This window comes from Capricornis sumatraensis, chromosome 7 (genome assembly GCF_032405125.1).
Source record: "Capricornis sumatraensis isolate serow.1 chromosome 7, serow.2, whole genome shotgun sequence".
In the NCBI taxonomy this organism is placed as follows: domain Eukaryota; kingdom Metazoa; phylum Chordata; class Mammalia; order Artiodactyla; family Bovidae; genus Capricornis; species Capricornis sumatraensis.
Genome location: NC_091075.1, coordinates 117,912,589 through 117,932,457, shown reverse-complemented (window position 1 = coordinate 117,932,457; position 19,869 = coordinate 117,912,589). Strand labels below are relative to the sequence as shown.

The 19,869-nt window shown below is 49.9% G+C and overlaps 1 protein-coding gene across 1 annotated transcript in view; it reads left to right on the top strand.

Moving 5' to 3' along the window:
- The window catches only part of GRK4 (G protein-coupled receptor kinase 4), a 52,552-nt gene that overhangs the window by 16,921 nt on the left and 15,762 nt on the right, over positions 1 to 19,869 (top strand). The window contains exons 3-8 of the mRNA XM_068974772.1: positions 2,069 to 2,181; positions 5,386 to 5,463; positions 10,849 to 10,952; positions 14,300 to 14,392; positions 15,546 to 15,609; positions 19,108 to 19,248. Coding sequence (XP_068830873.1) covers positions 2,069 to 2,181; positions 5,386 to 5,463; positions 10,849 to 10,952; positions 14,300 to 14,392; positions 15,546 to 15,609; positions 19,108 to 19,248 — 593 coding nt within the window. The remainder of the gene's footprint in view (positions 1 to 2,068; positions 2,182 to 5,385; positions 5,464 to 10,848; positions 10,953 to 14,299; positions 14,393 to 15,545; positions 15,610 to 19,107; positions 19,249 to 19,869) is intronic.

The following is a 19,869-nucleotide window of genomic DNA, read 5'->3' as shown; positions in this document are numbered from 1 at the left end:
CACTTTACCAGCTCAGCATGTAGTTCCTCCAGCTGGGCTCTGCCTCCTCGGGGTCTCAGCATCTCTCTCGTCAGATATCCACATTCTGCAAAGAAGCTTCAGCCTGAAGAAGTCCCCTGGACTGCAGTTGTGTTCAGGCCTCGGGGGGGCTCCCGGGATCCAGACCCCCGGGCAGGCTCCTTTGTCTCTGAGGACTCACCTGGCGGTTCCTTTAACAGGCCTGCGCTCTTGGCTTTCTCTCTTCCTGCTGTTGTTTAGTTGCTCAGTTGTGCCCTACTCTTGTGTGTGTGTGTGTCTGACTCTTTACAACCCCATGGGCTAGCCCACCAGGGTTCTCTGTCTGTGGCATTTCCCAGGTGAGAATACTGGAGTGGGTTGCCATTTCCTCCTCCAGGGCATCTTCCTGACCCAGGGATCAAACCCGTGTCTCTTGCATTGCAGGCGGTTTCTTTACCACTGAGCTACCTGGGAAGCCCACGCAGTCCTCAGGTCTCTTAACTCCCGAGGACACCTGCATTCTTTTTTCCGTGTCAGGCTTCATCCTTTCTGTTGTGGTTTTGTCTTTGGTCCTTTGAGTAGGAGCCTAGGTGAGAAGGCCAGCAAACCCGTGCTCCATCTGCGACCCCGCTGAAACTGGGAAGATCTACGAACCTCCGAGTGTGGGGGCAAAGCCTTGCCAGCTCTCAGCTTTGGACTCCCCTGGCTGTCCAGGGGTTAAGACTCTGTGCTTCCACTGCAGGGGTGGGGGGTTACATGCCTGGTCCCCCAGTGGTGAGGACTCCACGCTTCCACTGCAGGGGGCCAGGGCTGGAAGCCTGGTCCCCCAGTCAAAGAAGTTCCACCTGCTGCGAGGTGCAGCCACAAACAAAAAACAAACCAAAGAAACCTCAGCTTTAAAAACATCACCCCTTTAACGACCTTATGTCCTGTGTGTTTTAAATGTAGTGAGTGAGTGTCCCTAAATAAAATGTGGTAGCTGAATTGGATCAAGTGGGTGGCAGAGTTTTTGCCAAGCTGCTGCTGACATTCGCTGAAACAAGCAGTTGTGCAATGGGAAAGAGGGTTTCATATCCTTGGCTGCACTCCCCATGTGCACTCAGTGATCTAAACAGGGTTTCGTTCCTACTTATACTTGGCGTTAATAAACCCTTTAGTTGAGGAGTTTGTTAGGGCCCGCTTGATTTTCATGAGTTTCACTTACTTCTTCACCTTTATAGCTGGTTTAGGGATGTGAAAAAAGCGAAAGTGTTAGTTGCTCAGTTCTGTCTGACTCTCTGTCCATGGGATTCTCTAGGCAAGAAGACTGGAGTGGGTGGCCATACCCTTCTCCGTGGGATTTTCCTGACCCAGGGATCGAACCCAGATCTCCTGCTTTGCAGGCACATTCTTAACCATCTGAGCCATAGGGATATCTGAACCTAATTATGCTCAAGTTCAGAGCCACTGCTAAAAGAGCAACTGATTTTCTTGCTGAAGTTTAAATAAACCTATTTTGAACATACCGTTTTGCCTTATAGTCCTTGTGACACTTTCGCCAAATTTTAGTGCCTTGTTCACAAGATAATATGAGTGGGGTAAGGTAAGGCATACAATATATCATCCCACCAGAGAGAAAAAAGACAGTTAAAAAATCATTAAAAATATATCTGTTAACTTGTGAAAGAATAGAAATGTATCAAAACAAGAAAGTTTTAAAAAATCTAAGGTAGAACGTTCCTGTGATGTATTTCACATGCGTGTAATTTGTGCCTAACACACGGAGTGGGTGGCATCGTGGGAGGACCGACCCAGCGCCCTTTCCTGCCCCTCGGTTCCCCAGGGAAACCCCCCCCTTTCCTTGTGTAGGGAGCAGGGAATTCCCAGTCCATCTCCATACACCTTTCTTCATCCGTTCTTCCAGCTGCCTTTGGCACTTTAATTTTAAATATTTGTGATAACCCAGTGTGAATTAGTAAACAAAACTGTGGTCTCAACAATAATACTGCGAGTACTGTTTCTGACGTGTATTGTATCAGGTAAAAGTAGTGAGGTTCCAAAAAGCTGTGTGTGTTGTTTTCTCTTCACCCAGAGAAGGATTACAGCAGCCTCTGTGACAAGCAGCCGATCGGAAGACTTCTCTTCAGGCAGTTCTGCGACACGAAAGGGGATCTGAAGAGGCGGATTGAGTTCCTGGACGCAGTGGTGAGTGATTCATCACCGCGCTGAGTCACCCGAGCCTGTGCTTTTGGAAACTGGAAACTAGCGTGAGAGCTCTCTAAGGCGGTCAGACCCTGCAGCGGGGCGAGAGCACAGAGATGAGCTGTCCTGGCGTCGCGCCACGTTGGGTTAGAGCGGATAAAGTAGTAGCTCATACAGATTCCTTCTCAAGCTTTGGAGAATCAAAGGTGTTTACGACGTAGCTTTGAAACGTGCTGCTTTCCCTTGTAAGAAGGCTAAAGTGGGGGTGAAGCCAGCGCTTGTAGAGCCGCCTCCTCCAGGAGCCCTGAGTGCTTGGAGACGCTCCCACCCAGAGCATGCACAGGGAAGACAGCTAGCGCAGGAAACAGGGTCACAGTGAATGGGGTCGGCCGTCCTTCTACGTCTGGCTGACATCTGTGCCTCCAGCTCGACGTCCACCCTGACTTCCTTCTAGGTTAAGAGATGCTGTGCTTCTGAAACCATAGTGATAGCACCGGCAAGGCTAGAAGCTTCAAAACTGTGAACTTCAGAAGCAGCTTAGTGGAGCGTCGGTAGAATTCATTAATAAAAGTTCTCTTACTTCCAGTTAGTTGTGCCCAGACTATGACACTTCCCTCTCTGCTTTAGCCTGTCCTAGTTACATCAGCAAATATGTACTGACTCCATACTGTATGCAAGGTACTAGCCTATATCATGGGGATTTTATTCATTTCTTTCCCCTTGACTTAGCTTTTTAGAAATACGTACCTATTCACTTTTCACTTTCATGCACCGGAGAAGGAAATGGCAACCCACTCCAGTGTTCTTCCTGGAGAATCCTAGGGATGGGGGAGCCTGGTGGGCTGCCATCTCTGGGGTTGCACAGAGTCGGACACAACTGAAGCTACTTAGCAGTAGCAGCATGTATTCTTTCTTAAAACTGTATGGGGCCCTTGCCTGTTTTATTGTTTGCTCCTGCTCTGGGAGCTCCCTGGCTCTCCTTACTGGTGCCTGGACTGGGCTGAGAGATGGCTGGGAGGGAGGCCGTCAGAGCTTCCTTTTTAAGGCTTCTCAGATGGCGCTAGTGGTAAGGAACAACCTGCCTGCCAGTGCAGGAGACATAGGGGACATGCGTTCCCTGAGAAGATCCCCTGGAGCAAGGCACGGCAGCTCGCTCCAGTGTTCTCACCTGGGCAGTCCCATGGGCAGGGAGCCCAGCAGTTTATGGTCCCAGAGGATTGCGCAGAGTTGGATGCAACTGGAGTGATTGAGCACGCATGCTTCCTTTTAAAAAGTTCTCTCTTTTGCGTTGGACTGCATTTGGTGTTCAGCGCTGTGTTAGTTTGAGGTGTACACCCGAGTCTTCTGATGAATCATGACCCCTTTAGCTGCTAGGTGCCTGGCTTGCTGGCTGTGGCGGCCGGATTAGTTTTTCGATGGTAGCCTCGTGGTGCATAAGCCACACCAGTGTATGCCACCAGGCATCACTGTGGCTCCGACTCTCCTTGTAGTGGTTGATGCCGGGTTCCTTGGGCTCCTTGAGTGGACAGACAGCATCTTACCCATTCCCTTCTCCTGGCTGCTGATACGGCTGTTCGCTCTGGTCCTCTCTCAGTGCTTGCTGAATGAATTATATCAGTCAGGGGCCAAGGAAAGACATGGAAACGGGAACAGATAGGCTGAGAGATTTATTGCAAGGAATCAGCATACATGATGGTATGATCTGGCTGGAGGTGGGAAATCCATAGGACAGACCATCAGGAAGGGCAGGACAGGACTCTCCAGCAGTGGGGTGAAACTGCTCTCCTTAGGCAGAACTTCTCGAGGAAGCCTCAGCTCTGCTTGAAAGGCCTTTGCACTGGTTGAACGAAGCCCACCCAGATTACCTGGGATTAAAGTCAACCGAGAGAGACTCTGGTCACATCTACAAATACCAACAACACTGGGTTAGTGTTTGAGTGCCTGGGGATGGTCACCAGTCTGGCTGGCACGTCGGAGGCCATCACGGAGTCACAGCACTTTCTTTCCCGTCGATTGTCCCTTGTATCGTCTCTAGAGCGCCAGGAACTTGAGTTGGGCAGTTTGTGAGTAAACAGCGTGCTGGTCAGTGTGCTGGTGAGTGTGACGCCTTGAATGGAGAGCGTGAAGTCGGCTCTGGGAGGGCAGCCAGCCAAGGTCGCAGCCCCTGTGCCGGGCCTGAGCAGAGTGCGAGGGAGGAGGCTGGACGCTGGCCCAAGCCCTTCATCCTGGAGTCCTCTCCGTGCGTTGAGTAGAGCGGCTTCCCTGGGTCTTCGTTCCCTGCCTCTCAGCTCCATCTGGCTTCCAGCTTCACTGCTCTCCAGGGTCCCACTTGCAGAACTTGGGCTTTGTGAGGCCTCTGCATCCTCCTGTCTCCCTGGCTGGGGACGCTGCGGGACGACTGGTTGAGACTCTCTTATCTCGGCCTTGGCAATCTCCCCCTTGTCTCTCTCTCTCTTCTCTGTCTTCCCATTCTTTGTTCCTTGCTCATCCTCGATGGGTGTTTAGATACTGATCAGGTGCTGCCTGTGACTTTGTTTTCTGGCCTGGGTGCTGTCGCCTGCCCTTCGGTTGATCCCTGACACGTGTGTGAATGGCTCCTGCTCAGGTGCTGCGGACTGACTTCCTTGGGAGCACTGCACACAGGTGTCCGAGTGCGTCTTGGGCTTTCCTAACACGCCATTGCCTAGGCCAGCCCACGTCGCTCATCTCACTCCATTTTACTTGGCCACGTCTAAGGGCTGGCCACACAGTGTGGCACAGGGAGTGCCGTGCCATGTGTCGCTTCACTACGCTGTGTTAGTGGCCCAGTCGTGCCCGCCTCCTTACGACCCCATGGACTGCAGCCCACCATGCTCTTCTGTCCATGAGGTTTTCCAGGCAAGGATACTGGAGTGGGGTGCCATTCCCTTCTCCAGGGGATCTTCCCGAGCCAGGGATCGAACCGGGGTCTCCTGCACCGCAGGCAGACTCTTTACCGACTGAGCTACGAGGGAAGCCCACTACATTATTGATCCTTTAAAACAGACCAGTTTTTCCCCTCATGGCCATCAGTTTTCCAAAGAAGAGCTGCAGATACTTGACCAGAAGAGCTGCTCATTGGTTCTCAAGGCACCAAGTCAATCCCACAAGTCAGAGGATTTTGAAACCTTACAAAGTCCACAAAGAAGCTTAACTAACATTTTTCTTTTCTGTCGTCTCTGCAATCAGGCAGAATATGAAGTGGTTGCTGATGAGGACCAAAGACACTGTGGGCTCCTGGTCTTGGACACATTCTTTGGGGGAAAGGTGCGTTTCCTTCTTTAGCATAAAGATTTGTAAGTGACTTAAATAATTAGAGCACATAGCCATGTTTACTTCGTTGGAATAAGTAAGTAATGAAATGACTCCATTTTACTTTGAAGTCAAGGCCCATTGGGGTCTGAACCATCTCTGCCACTCACTCATTGTGGGAACCTTTCAGTCCCCTGAGAGCTGTAGAAGAGAGGTTTCACTTATGTCGCTTTTAAATCTTTTTCGTTAATTTCTTTTTTCTCCCTCACCTTTTCTGAAGAAAAACTCGAATAGCAAGGGAAGTTGTCAAGGCGGAAGGTGCAGCGTGGAGAGCAATCCTGGCTGATACAGCAAGTGTGGGAGCGGGAGGGGGCAGCAGACGCCTGCTTCCGCTGCTGGTCAGCCGCGTCTGACTCTGCGACCCCATGAACAGCGACCTGCCAGGCTTCCCTGTCCTTCACTATCTCCTGGAGTTTGCCCACACTCATGTGCCATCCAGCCATCTCATCCTCTGTCACCCCCTTATCCTGCCTCAATCTTTCCCAGCATAAGGGTCTTCTCCAATGTCAGCTCTTCACATCAGGTGTCCAAAGTATTGGAGATTAAGCTTCAGCATCAGTCCTTCCAGTGAATATTTAGGGTCGATTTCCTTTAGGATTGACTGGTTTGATGTCCTTGCTGTCCGTCCAAGGGACTCTCAGGAGTCTTCTTCAGCACCACAGTTCAGTTCTCTCCTGCTCAGCCTTCCTGATGGTCCAGCTCTCTCATCTGTATGTAACTACTGGAAAAACCGTGGCCTTTGACTATACAGACTCTTTGTCAACAAAGTGATATCTTTGCTTTTTAGTGTGCTGTCTAGGCTTATTATAGCTTTTCTTCCAAGGAGCAAGTGTCTTTTAATTTCATGGCTACAGTCACCATCCACAGTGATTTTGGAGCCAAGAAAATAAAGTCTGTCACCATTTCCACTTTTTCCCCTTCTCTTTGCCATAAAGTGAATGGACCAGTTGCCATGATCTTACTTTTTTGAACTTTGAGTTTTAAGCCAGCTTTTTCACTCTCCTCCTTCACTTTCATCAAGAGGCTCTTTAGTTCCTCTTCACTTTTTGCCATTAGGGTGGTGTCATTTGCGTATATGAGGTTATTGATATTTCTTTTGGCAATCTTAATTCCAGCTTGTGCTTCATCCAGCCCGGCATTTCGCATGATGTACTCTGCATTAAGTTACATGAGCACAGTGACAATATACAACCTTGATGAACTCTTTTCCCAATTTGGAACCAGTCTGTTGTTCCATGTCTGGTTCTAACTGTTGCTTCTTGACCTGCATACAGATTTCTCAGGAGGCAGGTCAGGTGGTCTGGTATTCCCGTCTCTTTGAGAATTTTCCACAGTTTGTTGTGATCCACACGGTCAAAGGCTTTAGTATAGTCAGTGAAGCAGAAGTAGATGTTTTCTGGAACTCTCTTGCTTTTTCTGTGATCCAGCGGATGTTGGCAATTTGATCTCTGATTCCTCTGCCTTTTCTAAATCCCGCTTGTACATCTGGAAGTTCTCTATTCACATACTGTTGAAGCCTCTTGTGGAGAATTTTGAACATTACTTTGCTAGCATGTGAGATGAGTGCAACTGTGTGGTAGTTTGAACACTCTTTGGCATTGCCCTTTTTTTGGGAATGGAATGAAAACTGACCTTTTTCAGTCCTGTGGCCACTGCTGAGTTTTCCAAATTTGCTGGCATATTGAGTGCAGCACTTTCACAGCGTCATCTTACAAGATTTGAAATAGCTCAGCTGGAGTTCTATCACTTCTAGTTTTGTTCGTGGTAATGCTTCCTAAGGCCCACTTGATCTCACACTCCAGGATGGTTACAAACAGCAGGAATTTGCTGCTCACAGGCCTTGAAGCTGCTAGCCAGCATGTACTTGCTGTGCCCTTACGTGGTGGAAGAGGTGTGAGGCGCCTCTGGAGGTGTCTCTGGGGCTCCAGCCCCACCCACGGGGCTCCATCCTCTTGATCTACGTGCCTCCCAAGGGCTCTGCCTCCCAGTATCACCACTTTGGGGGTTAGGAATTCAGCATGCATATTTGGGGCACACATTCAGATCGTAGCACTCTTATATAGGACATCCTGAGTTTTCATACACATTAGGGAGAAAGAAAGCTGCGAGAGCTAGTAAATGAATTCAGCAAGGTTGCAAAGATACTAGATCACTAAACAAAATTCAAGTGTGTTTCTATACACTCATTTAAAGTCCAAAAATGAAATTAAATCAACTCCATTTACAGTAGCATAAAAAAGAATAGAATAGTTTGCAGTAATTGTTTATAACAAAATAAGTGCAACATTTAATACACTGAAAACTTCAAAACATCATTGAAAGAAAGTAAAGCAGAACTGTGATAAAATGGAAAGACATCCTGTGTTCATAGACTAGAAGACTTAATATTGATTTGTAGATTCAATATAATCTGTATCAAAATCTTAATTTCCTTTTTTTGAATAAATTAACAAGTAGATGTTAGAATCCATACACATACTGAAAGGGTCATGAACAGTTAGAACAATCTTCAAAAACAAAGTTGGAGGACTTAACACCTCTCAATTTCAAAACTTACTACAAAGCTACAGGACAATATGGTCCTGGCGTAAGGACAGATGTATAGATCAACAGAATAGAACTGAGAGTCTGCAGACTGTCAGTTGACTTAAAGCTGCCAGGACTATTCATTCGGGGAAAGGAGAGCCTTTTCCATAAATGGTGCCGGGACAGCTGGGTACCCATGTGCAGAAGAAGGAAGTTGGACCCTTATTTAATACTGTATACAAAAAGTAACTTGACTGTGAACACCATACTGCTCCTAGAGGAAACCTCCCAGGTGTGACTCTTAGCTGTAGAACTTCAGGTGCAAAGCTTCACGACCTCGATGTAGATAGTGGGCTCTCATATGTGATACTGAAAGGACAGCGACAAAAGAAAAAAACAGATAAACTGGACTTCATCAAAGTACAGTGCTTCAGAGAGCACCACGAAGGACAGAGGCAGCCTGGAGAGTGGGGGACATACGTGCTGGCCGTGTCGGACTAGGAGCGGGCATCCAAGACACGTAACCAGCTTGTACAGTTCAACAATAAGAAGGCAACTCAATTTTAAAAAAGAGTGAAGGTTTGTATTTTTAACAGAGGATAATAAGCATATATCTGCGAAAACTACCCCCTGTCCGTCCCCACCAGTGGACTTTCCCATCAGAGTTCTCATTGTCCAAAACTTTAAAAAGTAAGGCACTGGGTCATTTGGTAAATTTTCTCTGGCAATTACCTTTCCTGAAAAATAAGTATTGTTCCTTGATTTAAAGCCGCAGAAGCAATCTGTATTCTACTTTCCTCGTGCTTGTTATCAGGCCAGTGGTCCCATCCACGGCTTGCCGCACTTAGCTTGCCTCACGTCTCTGCTCGTGGGGGATCTGAGCATTGCTTTTCCTTCCTGTGGAAATAAATTTCTGTTAGTGTGTTTTCTAAGACACTGAAGGAAGGATCTCTATTTGGAGTAAGTCATTAAATAGTCTTCATAGAATTAACCTGCTGTTTAATTTAGCTTCAGGAAATTGAGACCTTTGGAGGAGAAATAATACTATGGAAAACCCTAAGAGCTATTTCTGTAAAATGTGTATTTTTGAGACAAGTGTTGGAATTTAATGGCTGTGTCTACTGGAAATTTTGTCTTGTTTTCTGTTTGGCCCTGTGCCTGGAACAATGCGTATTTGATGAGTCAGTGAGTGACCAAACTTGTTTACCCTCATCATAGCCTCTCCGTGTAGGAAGAAAGCGGTCTTGGGGGCACACTGCTCAGGTGAGGCTCCACTGCTGCTTCTGCGGCTATTCCAGAATGTTCCATGGTTTGTCGAGCCTCTTCCATCAGGTTGTTATGAGGCTAAATGACAGAATGCATCACTTGTTCTAGGCAATTTGCATGACAGCTATTACTCATTATTAGTTATAACAGTATTATTGGTTTTGGGGGGAAGTGTGAGTTTACTTCTTGTATATGTCTACCATTAGTCCAGCATCTTTGATGAAATAGCTGCTTTGATTTGTAGAAAACAAAAAGTTGTATTGTGGTTATTCAGCTGCCCCACAGCCAGAAATCAGTAGGTTCAATGTACAGTTGGATGTGATCTGTGTGTTTTCCTTCAGTAAATCAGGACAGCAGTTTTGCTGTGTTTACTTTTTCTAGAATCCTCTGCATGAGGGTCAGGAGAGGGGGGAGCTGGTGTGTGGGGATGTTGGTGAGAATATAGACTCCTAGAGCCTTTTTGCAGAGCAGTTTTGCAATAAATACCAGTGTTTTAAATGTGTGTATCCTTTGAGCTAGTATTTTTCCCTCTAGGAATCTACCTTATGAAACACAGCTGTGGAAAACGTTCATGGTAGTGATGTTTGCCGTGGCAAGAACTGGCAACTGGAATTGCTGAGGGGGCAGAAGCCCGTTCTCTAGGAGCCATGCAGTCATTGAGGAGGCAGGGCAGCCCTGTGGGTGTCAGTATACACCTACCACATTATACATGTATTTATCCCATTTCTGTGAGGGGGAAAATGTGTCTCAGTATACACCTACCACACTACACATGTATTTGTCCCATTTCTGTGAGGGGGAAAATGTGTCTCAGTATACACCTACCACACTACACATGTATTTGTCCCATTTCTGTGAGGGGGAAAATGTGTCTCTTTCTGAGTGTGTGTGTTTACATTTTCAATTGTGATTTTTAAAAAAAAACACCAAATTTCCCATCGTAACCATCTCGAGGCGCACACCGTCACCACCGCCCGTCTCCTGGACGGTTTTCGTCTTGCACAACTGTGGGTCTGTCCCCATTAAACACTAACTCCCACTGCCCATGCCCGCAGCCCCTGGCCACCTACCATCTGCTTTCTGTCCATGAGTCTGACTAGTCCAGGGACCTCACTTTCATACCGTATATTTCTTTTTGTGACTGGCTTATGTCACTTAGCGTAGTGTCCTTAAGGTTCCTCCATGTGGTAACAGGTCTCAGAATTCCTTTCTCTTTTGAGGCTGAACAATATTCTGTGTCTGGATGGACCACACTGTGTTTGGGCATCCACCACTGCTGGGCACCTGGGTGGCTCCCGAGTCTCCAGTGTCGGGAACCAGGCTGTGCACGAGGCTGTACGGGCGTCTTTGGGGCCTGCAGAGGGACGGCTGGAAGAGGCAGCTGACACGGCACTCCGGAAAGTGAGGCTGGTGGGGGCGGAGGGGGCGCCCGGACCTGTCACTTCATACCCTTCACGGTCTGGTTGTTGTCAATAGGCATGAGATTCTGCCTTCCGCTGGTCATTTATTAAATCAGTAACTGTCGCGTTTGCTTTGTGCCGTCTGAAGGGTTCGCCAGCGCCTCTACCAGAAATACCTGAACACGTGGTGCTTAAGTGCAGGCAGAGGCTGTGGGAGGACCCAGCCAAAGACATCTTTGAGGAGTGCACCAGGTGAGCGGGCGGACACAGCCTGGGCTCTGCGCGGGGCGGGGCTCTGCGCGGACTCAGGCAGCCTCTCCCCGGGGGCGCGTCCTCTCTGGATTAGGGCAGATGAGGGGAGACGCCTACACACGCACAGGGACATCCTGAAGCGCCAGGTCGCGGGCGTGGCTTTGCTGCCTGCCCAGCCCCTCTGCCCAGCCTTCCACAGGGCTCGTTCCAGGGTGAAAGGAGCCCCATAGAGCATGCACTGAAAATATCTTTTCTGCAGACCTTTGCAGTCAGGGCAGGAACGTCCCGAGTCCAAGCAGTCACCTGAGTTCAGCTTCCTCGTGTGCTCAGGAGGGAAGAGTGGTGGCTGAAGTGACCTGGCCCTAGGCGTGGAGTCGTTTGTAAGCAGACGTTCGTTCGGGTGTCACTCATGCCCTCAACACGCGCCTGCTGAGCCCTGCCCCATCGGGACCCGAGTCTGCTCCCTGGGCGGCTGTAATGCGAGGCCGACCCAGAAGCCGGGAGCTGAGGGCCGGCCGTCAGCAGGGCCGAGTGTCCGAGCGCCCCAGAGAGGCTCCTCTCCCCTCCCTGCTTCTGCTGTTGAAACTCTGTTCCGATGTTGAAAGTCATGGGAGTTGCACGTGACTGGAGAGACTGGTCCGAAATTCTGCCTTCTCTGTGCAGAAATTTCAAGATAGACAGAACAGCTGATAATCTTTTTTTTACAGCTGATAATCTTTAAACAGGTGCTGGTATTCAGGCATCTGCTTGATTAGTTCATTTGACAGGTGGCTCTTCACTCCTACATGTTCATTAGCTGTCGTTTACCATCAGCTGCATGTGGCATCGGATAACTGGGGACGGCAGCACAGCCTCGTGTGGCCTCTAGGAGTTTGGGTTCTTACTATTCTGCCTCATCCCCGTCTTGTTACAGCCTTTATTTCCCCCAGACCTTCCTTTCTCAGTTTGGTTCCCAGAATCCTGGTCCTGCGTAGTGAGCGAAGTGAGTCCTCTCTGCTTCCCACACGAAGCTCTGGTGGCCATCCGCACGTGATGGTTAGTGGGAGTGTGAAGATGAACATGGCAGAAACCAGTGCTGAGCTGATGCGCAGTTTTCAGTGTCATGATATTTACAAATTGTGGGCAGTAGGCTCATGTGCCAGACTAGGGCGGTGGCGCAGAGTCTGTTGTTTTGAGGCAAGAGTATTGGGAAGTAAAGTTGACATCCTGGGAGGCTGGCTTAGTCGTTGACCTTACTGATTTATACAGACCATGAAATACACAAACGAGTCGGAATCAGGCAGCGTTTGTGTTCTTTCATGGAGACACCAAAGGACCTTTATAAAGGGGACTAACTGAGCTGACAGTGTTAGAGTCCTGACTGGGTCACAGGTGTTTGGAGCTGAGCTGCCCGCGTGCTCGCCGGGGACAGGAGCCCCGGGGCAGGGCCGCCCCTGCTCGCACGTGGGGGCGTGAGGGCCCGGCCTCTGGGGCGGGCTCAGTTCTAGGGCCGCCTTGGCCGCCTTTCAGCACCCAGTGTCGCTGACAGAGAGTTCGTGTTGGTGTGGGTTGTGACGGCACTGATGCTCCGCTGTCCTGCAGAGCAGTCACCTGGGCTGTGGCCTCTGATAAGCCCCTCCGTGAGAATGGAGTTTAAGACGGTGATGGACGACTTAGTGCTTTTGTAAACACACACCATTACTGAACTCCCTCTAAAGTGAAAGTCACTCAGTCATGTCTGACTCTTGGCGACCCCATGGACTATGGAATTCTCCAGGCCAGAATAGTGGAGTGGGTAGCCTTTCCCTTCTCCAGGGGATCTTCCCAACCCAGGGATCGAACCCAGGTCCCCTGCACTACAGGCGGATTCTTTACCAACTGAGCCACCAGGGAAGCCCCGACTCCCTCGCAAGGGTCTCGGAAGTAGGGAGCCTCAGAACACAAGTTGAGAAGTGCTGTGCTATAATATCAGCCAATCCAGGAACATCTGAATAACTTCTTTGTACAAAATAAAGGGAAGCAAATCAAGTGACTTGCTCAGAAGTCTGAAACCAGCGCGGTGCTGGGATTATTCTCACATCCTCCTCACTCCCGACCTACTAGTGGCTCCCAGATAGGCTGTGGTCACTCCCGGTCCAACTCCACCTCACCCAGGGGATGGCTTCCTCTCTCTCTGTCAGTGACTCCACTGTGGCTCAGGCGGGCTCTGTCTGCTCCCCACACAGGGCCAGTGTGCTGCAGCCGCAGGGCCTTGGCCACCCCCGTCCCCCAGCTGGACGCCGACTCACCTGTCTCCTTGACTGAGCGGCCAGAGTCGTCAGGACGGGCTCTGGACAGGCTGTGAACAGTCCCTCCGGTGTCGGCCCCGTAGACGCTGATCCACCGCAGCGCCGTTTTAAAGGGCAGGCTGCGTCCTGTCCCTCACCTACTCCCCAAGGGCCAGGTGTGCTCCTAGTATCACAGAGTCATAAATAACCCTGAGAGGCAGGGCTCACGGCAGAAGATTTCTTCAAGAAACGTGTAGCATCAAATGATGTACTGAGTGCTCCAATTGGTTAATTGTGTTACTGTCTTTGGTTCGCCGGGTCTTGCTGCGTGGGGCTTTTCTCTGGCTGTGGGGAGGGGCTGCTCTTGGCTGTGGCGCACGGGCTTCCCGCGTTGGTGGCCTCTCTGCTGCGGAGCACGGGCTCTAGGCACCTGGGCTTCAGCAGTGCGGCCCGTGGGCTCCGCGCTGTGGCTTGCGGGCTTAGTTGCCCTGCGGCATGTGGGACCTTCCGGGACCAGAAGTCGGACCCATGCCCCCTCCCTTGGTGGGCAGATTCTTAACCACTGTACCGCCAGGGAAGTCCTTGAGAGCTTTTATTTTTAATATTTAAAACAGATGAGATCACATGTTAACAGTTTCTACCCTATGACTGTTATCATTTACACATTTACACCAATGTTAATTGCAAACTGTTTATATTCCCTCCTGAAATATGCACATATGCCCGCGCGAACACACACACACACACACACACACACACACACACACACACACACCCCTTGAGTATATTTTAAACTATTGTTTTTCTACTGGGAGATTATTTTTATCAAGTAGTTACTTCGCTGATATTCTAATACTTAAAAAGTACCTCTGATTTTAAGAAGGTAAATTGGTTTTACTTCTTTTGAATTATTGCATTCATGTTTTCACTGGTAGCATTGGAAACTAGTGTGAGATTCTGTAGTTGCAAAATTCAATATACTGAATTATGGGTAATGATTCATTTTCCCATATCCAGCGCTCACTCATGCATTAAATCACAGAGGTGTCTTCATTTTGTACTGCAGCCAGATGTACATAGTTGCATAAAATTTCTTTCTAGAATTGTCCATGACCATTTAAGTGAAGAAGCATTTGAAGAATACCAAGAAAGTGCATATTTTTCTCGATTTTTACAGTGGAAATGGCTGGAAAGGTATGTTCTCATCATTCACTGAAAACAAATCGCGACTACCATTACTGCATTCTGACTGATGTATACCTTTCTGTCAAAATACTATTGGAGATCTTACTATTAATATTGTGCAGTTTCTTCTGATCCTGTGGGCTCTTTTTCCTCTTGTTAAAATGACAGTTAGCCCTGCTGGTGCCACCGTGAGTCAGTAGACCATGTCCTGGGTTCACAGAGACAGAATCTGATGTGGTGCTTGGCTGTTTGCCATCTCAGCCTCTACCCAGACGCCTACTAGCTATGTGTCCTCAGTGACGTGGCCTGAGTGGGCTTTGGGTGACCTACCCCCTGGAGAAGGAAATAGCAGCCCACTCTAGTATTCTTGGAAATCCCGTGGACAAGAGGAGCCTGGTGGGCTACAGTCCATGGGGTCACAGAGAGGGAGACACGGCTTGGAGACTACACCACCACCACCCTGGATGCTAGAGTCACCGGAGGCGTGAGTGTGGGACACTAAGCACAGGGCTCGGTGCACAACAGAAGTGCCCAGGAAGCGTTCAGTTGCGCAGCTCAGTTGTGTCTGACTCTTTGCGACCGCATGGACGGAGCACGCTGGGCCTCCCTGTCCATCACCAACTCCTGGAGTCCACTCAGACTCACGTCCATCGAGTCGGTGATGCCATCCGGCCGTCTCATCCTCTGTGTTAGCTGCCACCAGTGTTGTTGTTACAATGATTGTTGATTTGTTAAATTTCAGTTCTAGCTCATACAGGTTTCTCTTGCGACGGTGTCAGCACTGCCTTTGGGGTTCTCTCTTCAAAGAGCAGCTCCCTGTCAATGCCATTTCCCTCGCCAGCCTTCTGAGAGGCCCTAAGAGCTGTGCCAAAGAGAACACAGAGAGATCTCATAGTGTGGGCTGGCTGCAGACTTGTGTTTAGTTCAGTCAGTAAGGACAGCAGTCTGTCTTCAGTGTTTTCACAGTTTTGAAAGTTAACGTGCTTGTCTCTTGAAAGCGGTCCCATTGAGGAGCCTCCCTCTGAGCACAGGCAGCTGGTCCTGGGCACCCTCCCCCGGGTCCCCTTCTCAGGCCAGGCCAGTGGCTAGGTAGATTTTTCTCTTTCCAAATAGCAATGTGATGTGAGACCTGAGGCTTTCTTTTTCCTTTGTGATTAATTAGGCAACCGGTGACAAAGAGCACATTTAGGCACTACAGAGTCCTGGGGAAAGGCGGGTTTGGAGAGGTAAGTCGCACCTGACAACTGTGAGCAGTACTTCTAGAAAAGCCGAAGAGGGTCACGGAAAGGCGTGATCTTCAGGTAACGTGTCGACTCAATAAATCCATTTATTTCTTTGCTGTGTATTTTAGGTATACTTTTAGCAGCCACAAGAATTCAGATTGAACTTTGAGCAAAAGGTACATGCTCTTAAAAAATTCAGAGATGCGGTGGGGAGAATGATTCACTATCTTTGTGATTTTACATTTCAGTTCTTAGTTCTCAAAGAGGTTGTTTTCTCATGTTTTTGTTCAAGTTTTTAGTAAGGTTGTCCTGACTGAAAAGATTGTTCTGTTTCCATATGGTGGAGTCTCTGTTATTCCAGTCTTATAACTGAGGACTAGCCTGGAAGTTCACGTAGCACAGAGTATATTGAAAGTGAAAGTGAAGTCGCTCAGTCGTGTCCGACTCTTTGCGACCCCATGGGCTGTAGCCTACCAGGCTCCTCTGTCCATGGGATTTTCCAGGCAATAGTCCTGGAGTGGATTGCCATTTCCTTCTCCAGGGGATCTTCCCAACCCAGGGATCGAACCCGGGTCTCCTGCATTGTAGACAGATGCTTTACCATCTGAGCCACCAGGGAAGTCCATAGAGTATATTGCTAAATTTTATTAAATATTATTGGATATGCTTATTTAACTCAGCTCTGGACGTGTATGTACCTTACACCTACTTCAAAAGGTGTTAGAAAATATGGAAATTGGGGAAAATCCTTAAGACACCACCCACAAGTTCATGAGAGATGGTCTTTAAATGGGATTGGAGACGGCTGTGGTCGGTGCTCAGAGTCCCGTCACACTCTGTGCAGCAGTTGAGGGAGACGCTAGCGGCCTCGTTGAGTGAGTGGAGTGGTCACTTTGAGTTCAAGCCTTCCTAAGTCCCAGAGTCGGGTCAGAACCGGGTCAGAGCTGGGCATGCCGACTGCATGAGATTCACACGGCGTGCACTCCCAGATTCTAGGCAAGAGCCACGGCCAGCGCCAGCCTGGGAGGAGTCACACCGCAGGGGCCTCCTGTCATCACTCACAGTGGCTGCGAGAGGGACTGGTAGGTGTGCCAGCCTTGGGAGAGCCCGCGGGGCGCCCGCTGTGGCCCTGGGGGCTGCCTGGTGCTCTGTGAGCCCTGCCCCAGTGTGCTGGGCCCTCGGTGGGAGATGCGTCTGCGAGGAGTCCGTCGCCTGACGTGCCTCTGGAGCACTCAGTCCACGCCACCCGCCCCACACTGCTTCCAGGGATGGAGCTCGGACTTTGTGAGGGGCAGAGGAAGGAAGCTTCCAGCACTGGGCTCTTGTGAAGCCCGCGGTCTGGCCACACAGAGGTCTTAACAATGGATTCAGCAGAAACACGTCGGCAAGTTTCCACTGTTGTGAAAAGACTCGGTGTGCTTATGATCTCGTACAGCACTTTTTAAACGCGTTGACTGGTGCTCCCAAGCAAACAACTGGGAGGACAAACGGCTGTGGATTTTCACAGACGTGTTCTGGGCATGCTGCACTGCGCCAGGCCCGGGCGGGGTCCACTGGGCGGCCCACTTCTCACGGGAATGCCAGTTAGAACCCTGTGACTTCGGCAGACACCTGGGGCCCTTTCAGTCCAGATGCCGGCAGTGTGCTTACCTCTGCTAAATGCCGGCACCTCTTCGGGCGGTGTGAAAGGCCAACATTTTGGTTTCATTCAGTCAACAGCAGCGCTTTCACTCAAGCCCTGAGCCCTCCAGGCAGCCCTGGCGGGTCCCGAGGCCGGCGCAGTGGACAGGGGCTGGGCGAGCAGCGTTGCCTGCATGGTGGGCGGTGGAGAGAGCACGTCCTTGGGACCCACGCCCCCTGAGGTCAAGCTCCTGCGCCTCCGCTCCTAGCTGTGTGATCGGGGAGGGGGGACCTGCCGTGGTCTCCTCCTGGAGAGGCCTCATGAGCCCTGCTTCACCATCGCTGTGAGCAGCAGGTGAGCGGCTGCAGAGCCTGGCACCCCACCCCTTCTCCCTTCTCGCTCTCTGACTTGGCAACTCCACTTGAAGGAATCTGTCTTCAGTGTGTGATAAGTCTTCATGTGCGAAGACTATGTGCCAAGACTTCGTGGTTGCAAAATGATGAACTGCGTTCTGGAGTAGTCAAGTATTTGTAGAGCGTTTAACAATGAGAAGATGGTCACACAGTAAGATTATAAAATATTACCTGTTCTGTAACATAAGCCCAATTTCCCCTAAAAGCCAGAGGTTGTGGGGGAGCAAGCTATGTATCCTTACATATATATGTACAAAGGGCACTTCAAAGCTTACACAGTACAGTATCAGTGATAGTTATCTTAGAATTTGGGTGTTTTATCATCGTCTTTATTAATACTTCCAATATTTTCCACAGTGAGGTTTATATTTTGCCACAAAATTATTTTGGTCAATGGATAAAATCGTATCATGTCTTATATTCACTTTTAGAGTAATCCTCTGGGGGACTTCCCTGGTGGTCCACGGCTAAGACTCCATGCTCCCAATACAGCAGGCCCAGGTTCAATCCCTGGCCAGGGAGCAAGATTTCCCATGCCCCACCTCAAGATCCTGCACAATGCAACAAAGATCCCATGCGCTGTAGCTAAGAGCTGGCAGAGCCAAATAAATAAATATTCAAAGTTACTTTAATTAAAATTTTAAAAATAAAGTAACCCTCTGTGCACTCGTGTGGTGTGTGTGTGTGCAGGTGTGGGGTGTGTGGCAGGCGGCGGGCAGAGGAACCTTGACAGCCTGCGCCGATAGCCTGGAAGCTGGAAGGCTGGTGGTTGCTGTTGAGTTGCTTAGTTGGGTCGACCCTGCCACTGCATGGACTGTAGCCCGCCAGGCTCCTCTGTCTGTGGGATTCTCCAGGCAAGGAGACTGGACGGGTTGCCGCTTCTTCCTCCAGGGATCTTCCCTACCCAGGGGCCGAGGTCATGTCCCCTACAGCCCCTGCATTGGCAAGCAGATTCTCTACCACCGAGCCCCAGGGAAGCTGGAAGCTGGGAGCTTTACTGTACTCTTCCCTTCCCTTACCTTTGTTCGGAAGTTTTCATAATGTGAAGTAACATATAAGTATTACTTTAACAGCTAATTAAGTAAAGGTATGAAAGTCTATGGACTCTATGACATACACGTATTCTTGAATTTTAAAATAATCAAGAATATTTACTGTCAGAAACTTTTGTTCTTGTACAGAAAGTAGAAAGACACGGGGAGGCATTTAAGCAGATGCAGCAGGATCTCACAGAGCGAGTTCCGCTGTCACTGTGTGCGGTTCATAAGCTCCCTTCTTAAACAAGGACCCGAGGGTCAGAGGGAAGTGCCCACGGGGACCCAGCCGCGGCCGTGGTCTTGGCCCCACAGAGTCCACGCTGCTCTTGACTAGAGGGAATTGTCATGGAGAACACTTTTCTCTCTGTAGCCTCAGAACTGCCAAGTTGGGTATGAACTGTCGTGTTGTTTCTCTTTAAAAAAAAACTAGGTTTGTGCTTGTCAAGTGCGAGCTACAGGCAAAATGTACGCCTGTAAGAAGCTAGAGAAGAAAAGGATAAAGAGGAGGAAAGGGGAGGCCATGGCCCTGAACGAGAAGAGGCTCCTGGAGAAAGTGCACAGTAGGTTTGTAGTAAGTATCCTCTGTCCTCCCGGGGATGGGGAGCTGGGCAAGTGGCGCTTGTCCAGTGCACCTGCCGCGGGACACAAGCCCACCCTAGCTGAGCGTGTGCGGGGTTCACTGCGCCACTGCTGAGAGGAGGCGCACAGGAGCAGCACTCCACCGCCCCGCCCAGCCCTCCCTGGACACGAGCAGGCACCGCCCAGTCTGCCGCTGACCCTCTGCCCTCCTGGTGGCATCGGCGGCTGGGCTCACCCTGCAGTTGGCCGAAGCCCCGGCTGGGCGAGAGGCTTGAAGGTGCTTCTCTGCCTGGCCCCTCACTCGGGCCTCATCTGTGTCTGCCTCCACCCTCTTTCTGACGGCGCAGGTTCACAACTCACCCTCAGCCAGCGAGCCGAGTGGTGTGAGGCCTGACTCCACCCTCACTGTGTGGGTCAGGGCTGAGCCCAGGGCTCTTGGGTTCCATGCTGTGTGTTAAGTAGCAGGGTTTTCATCTCCGCAGCTGCTTCCTCCACCTAATTACATGTTGAAGGAAGAGAGGGAAAGACAACTTAGAAAAGGCTTCATGGTGTCATTTACTTCTCAGTTCTGAGGTCAGTGCTTCGTGCTAGGCACAAAGCTTCCAAGACAGAC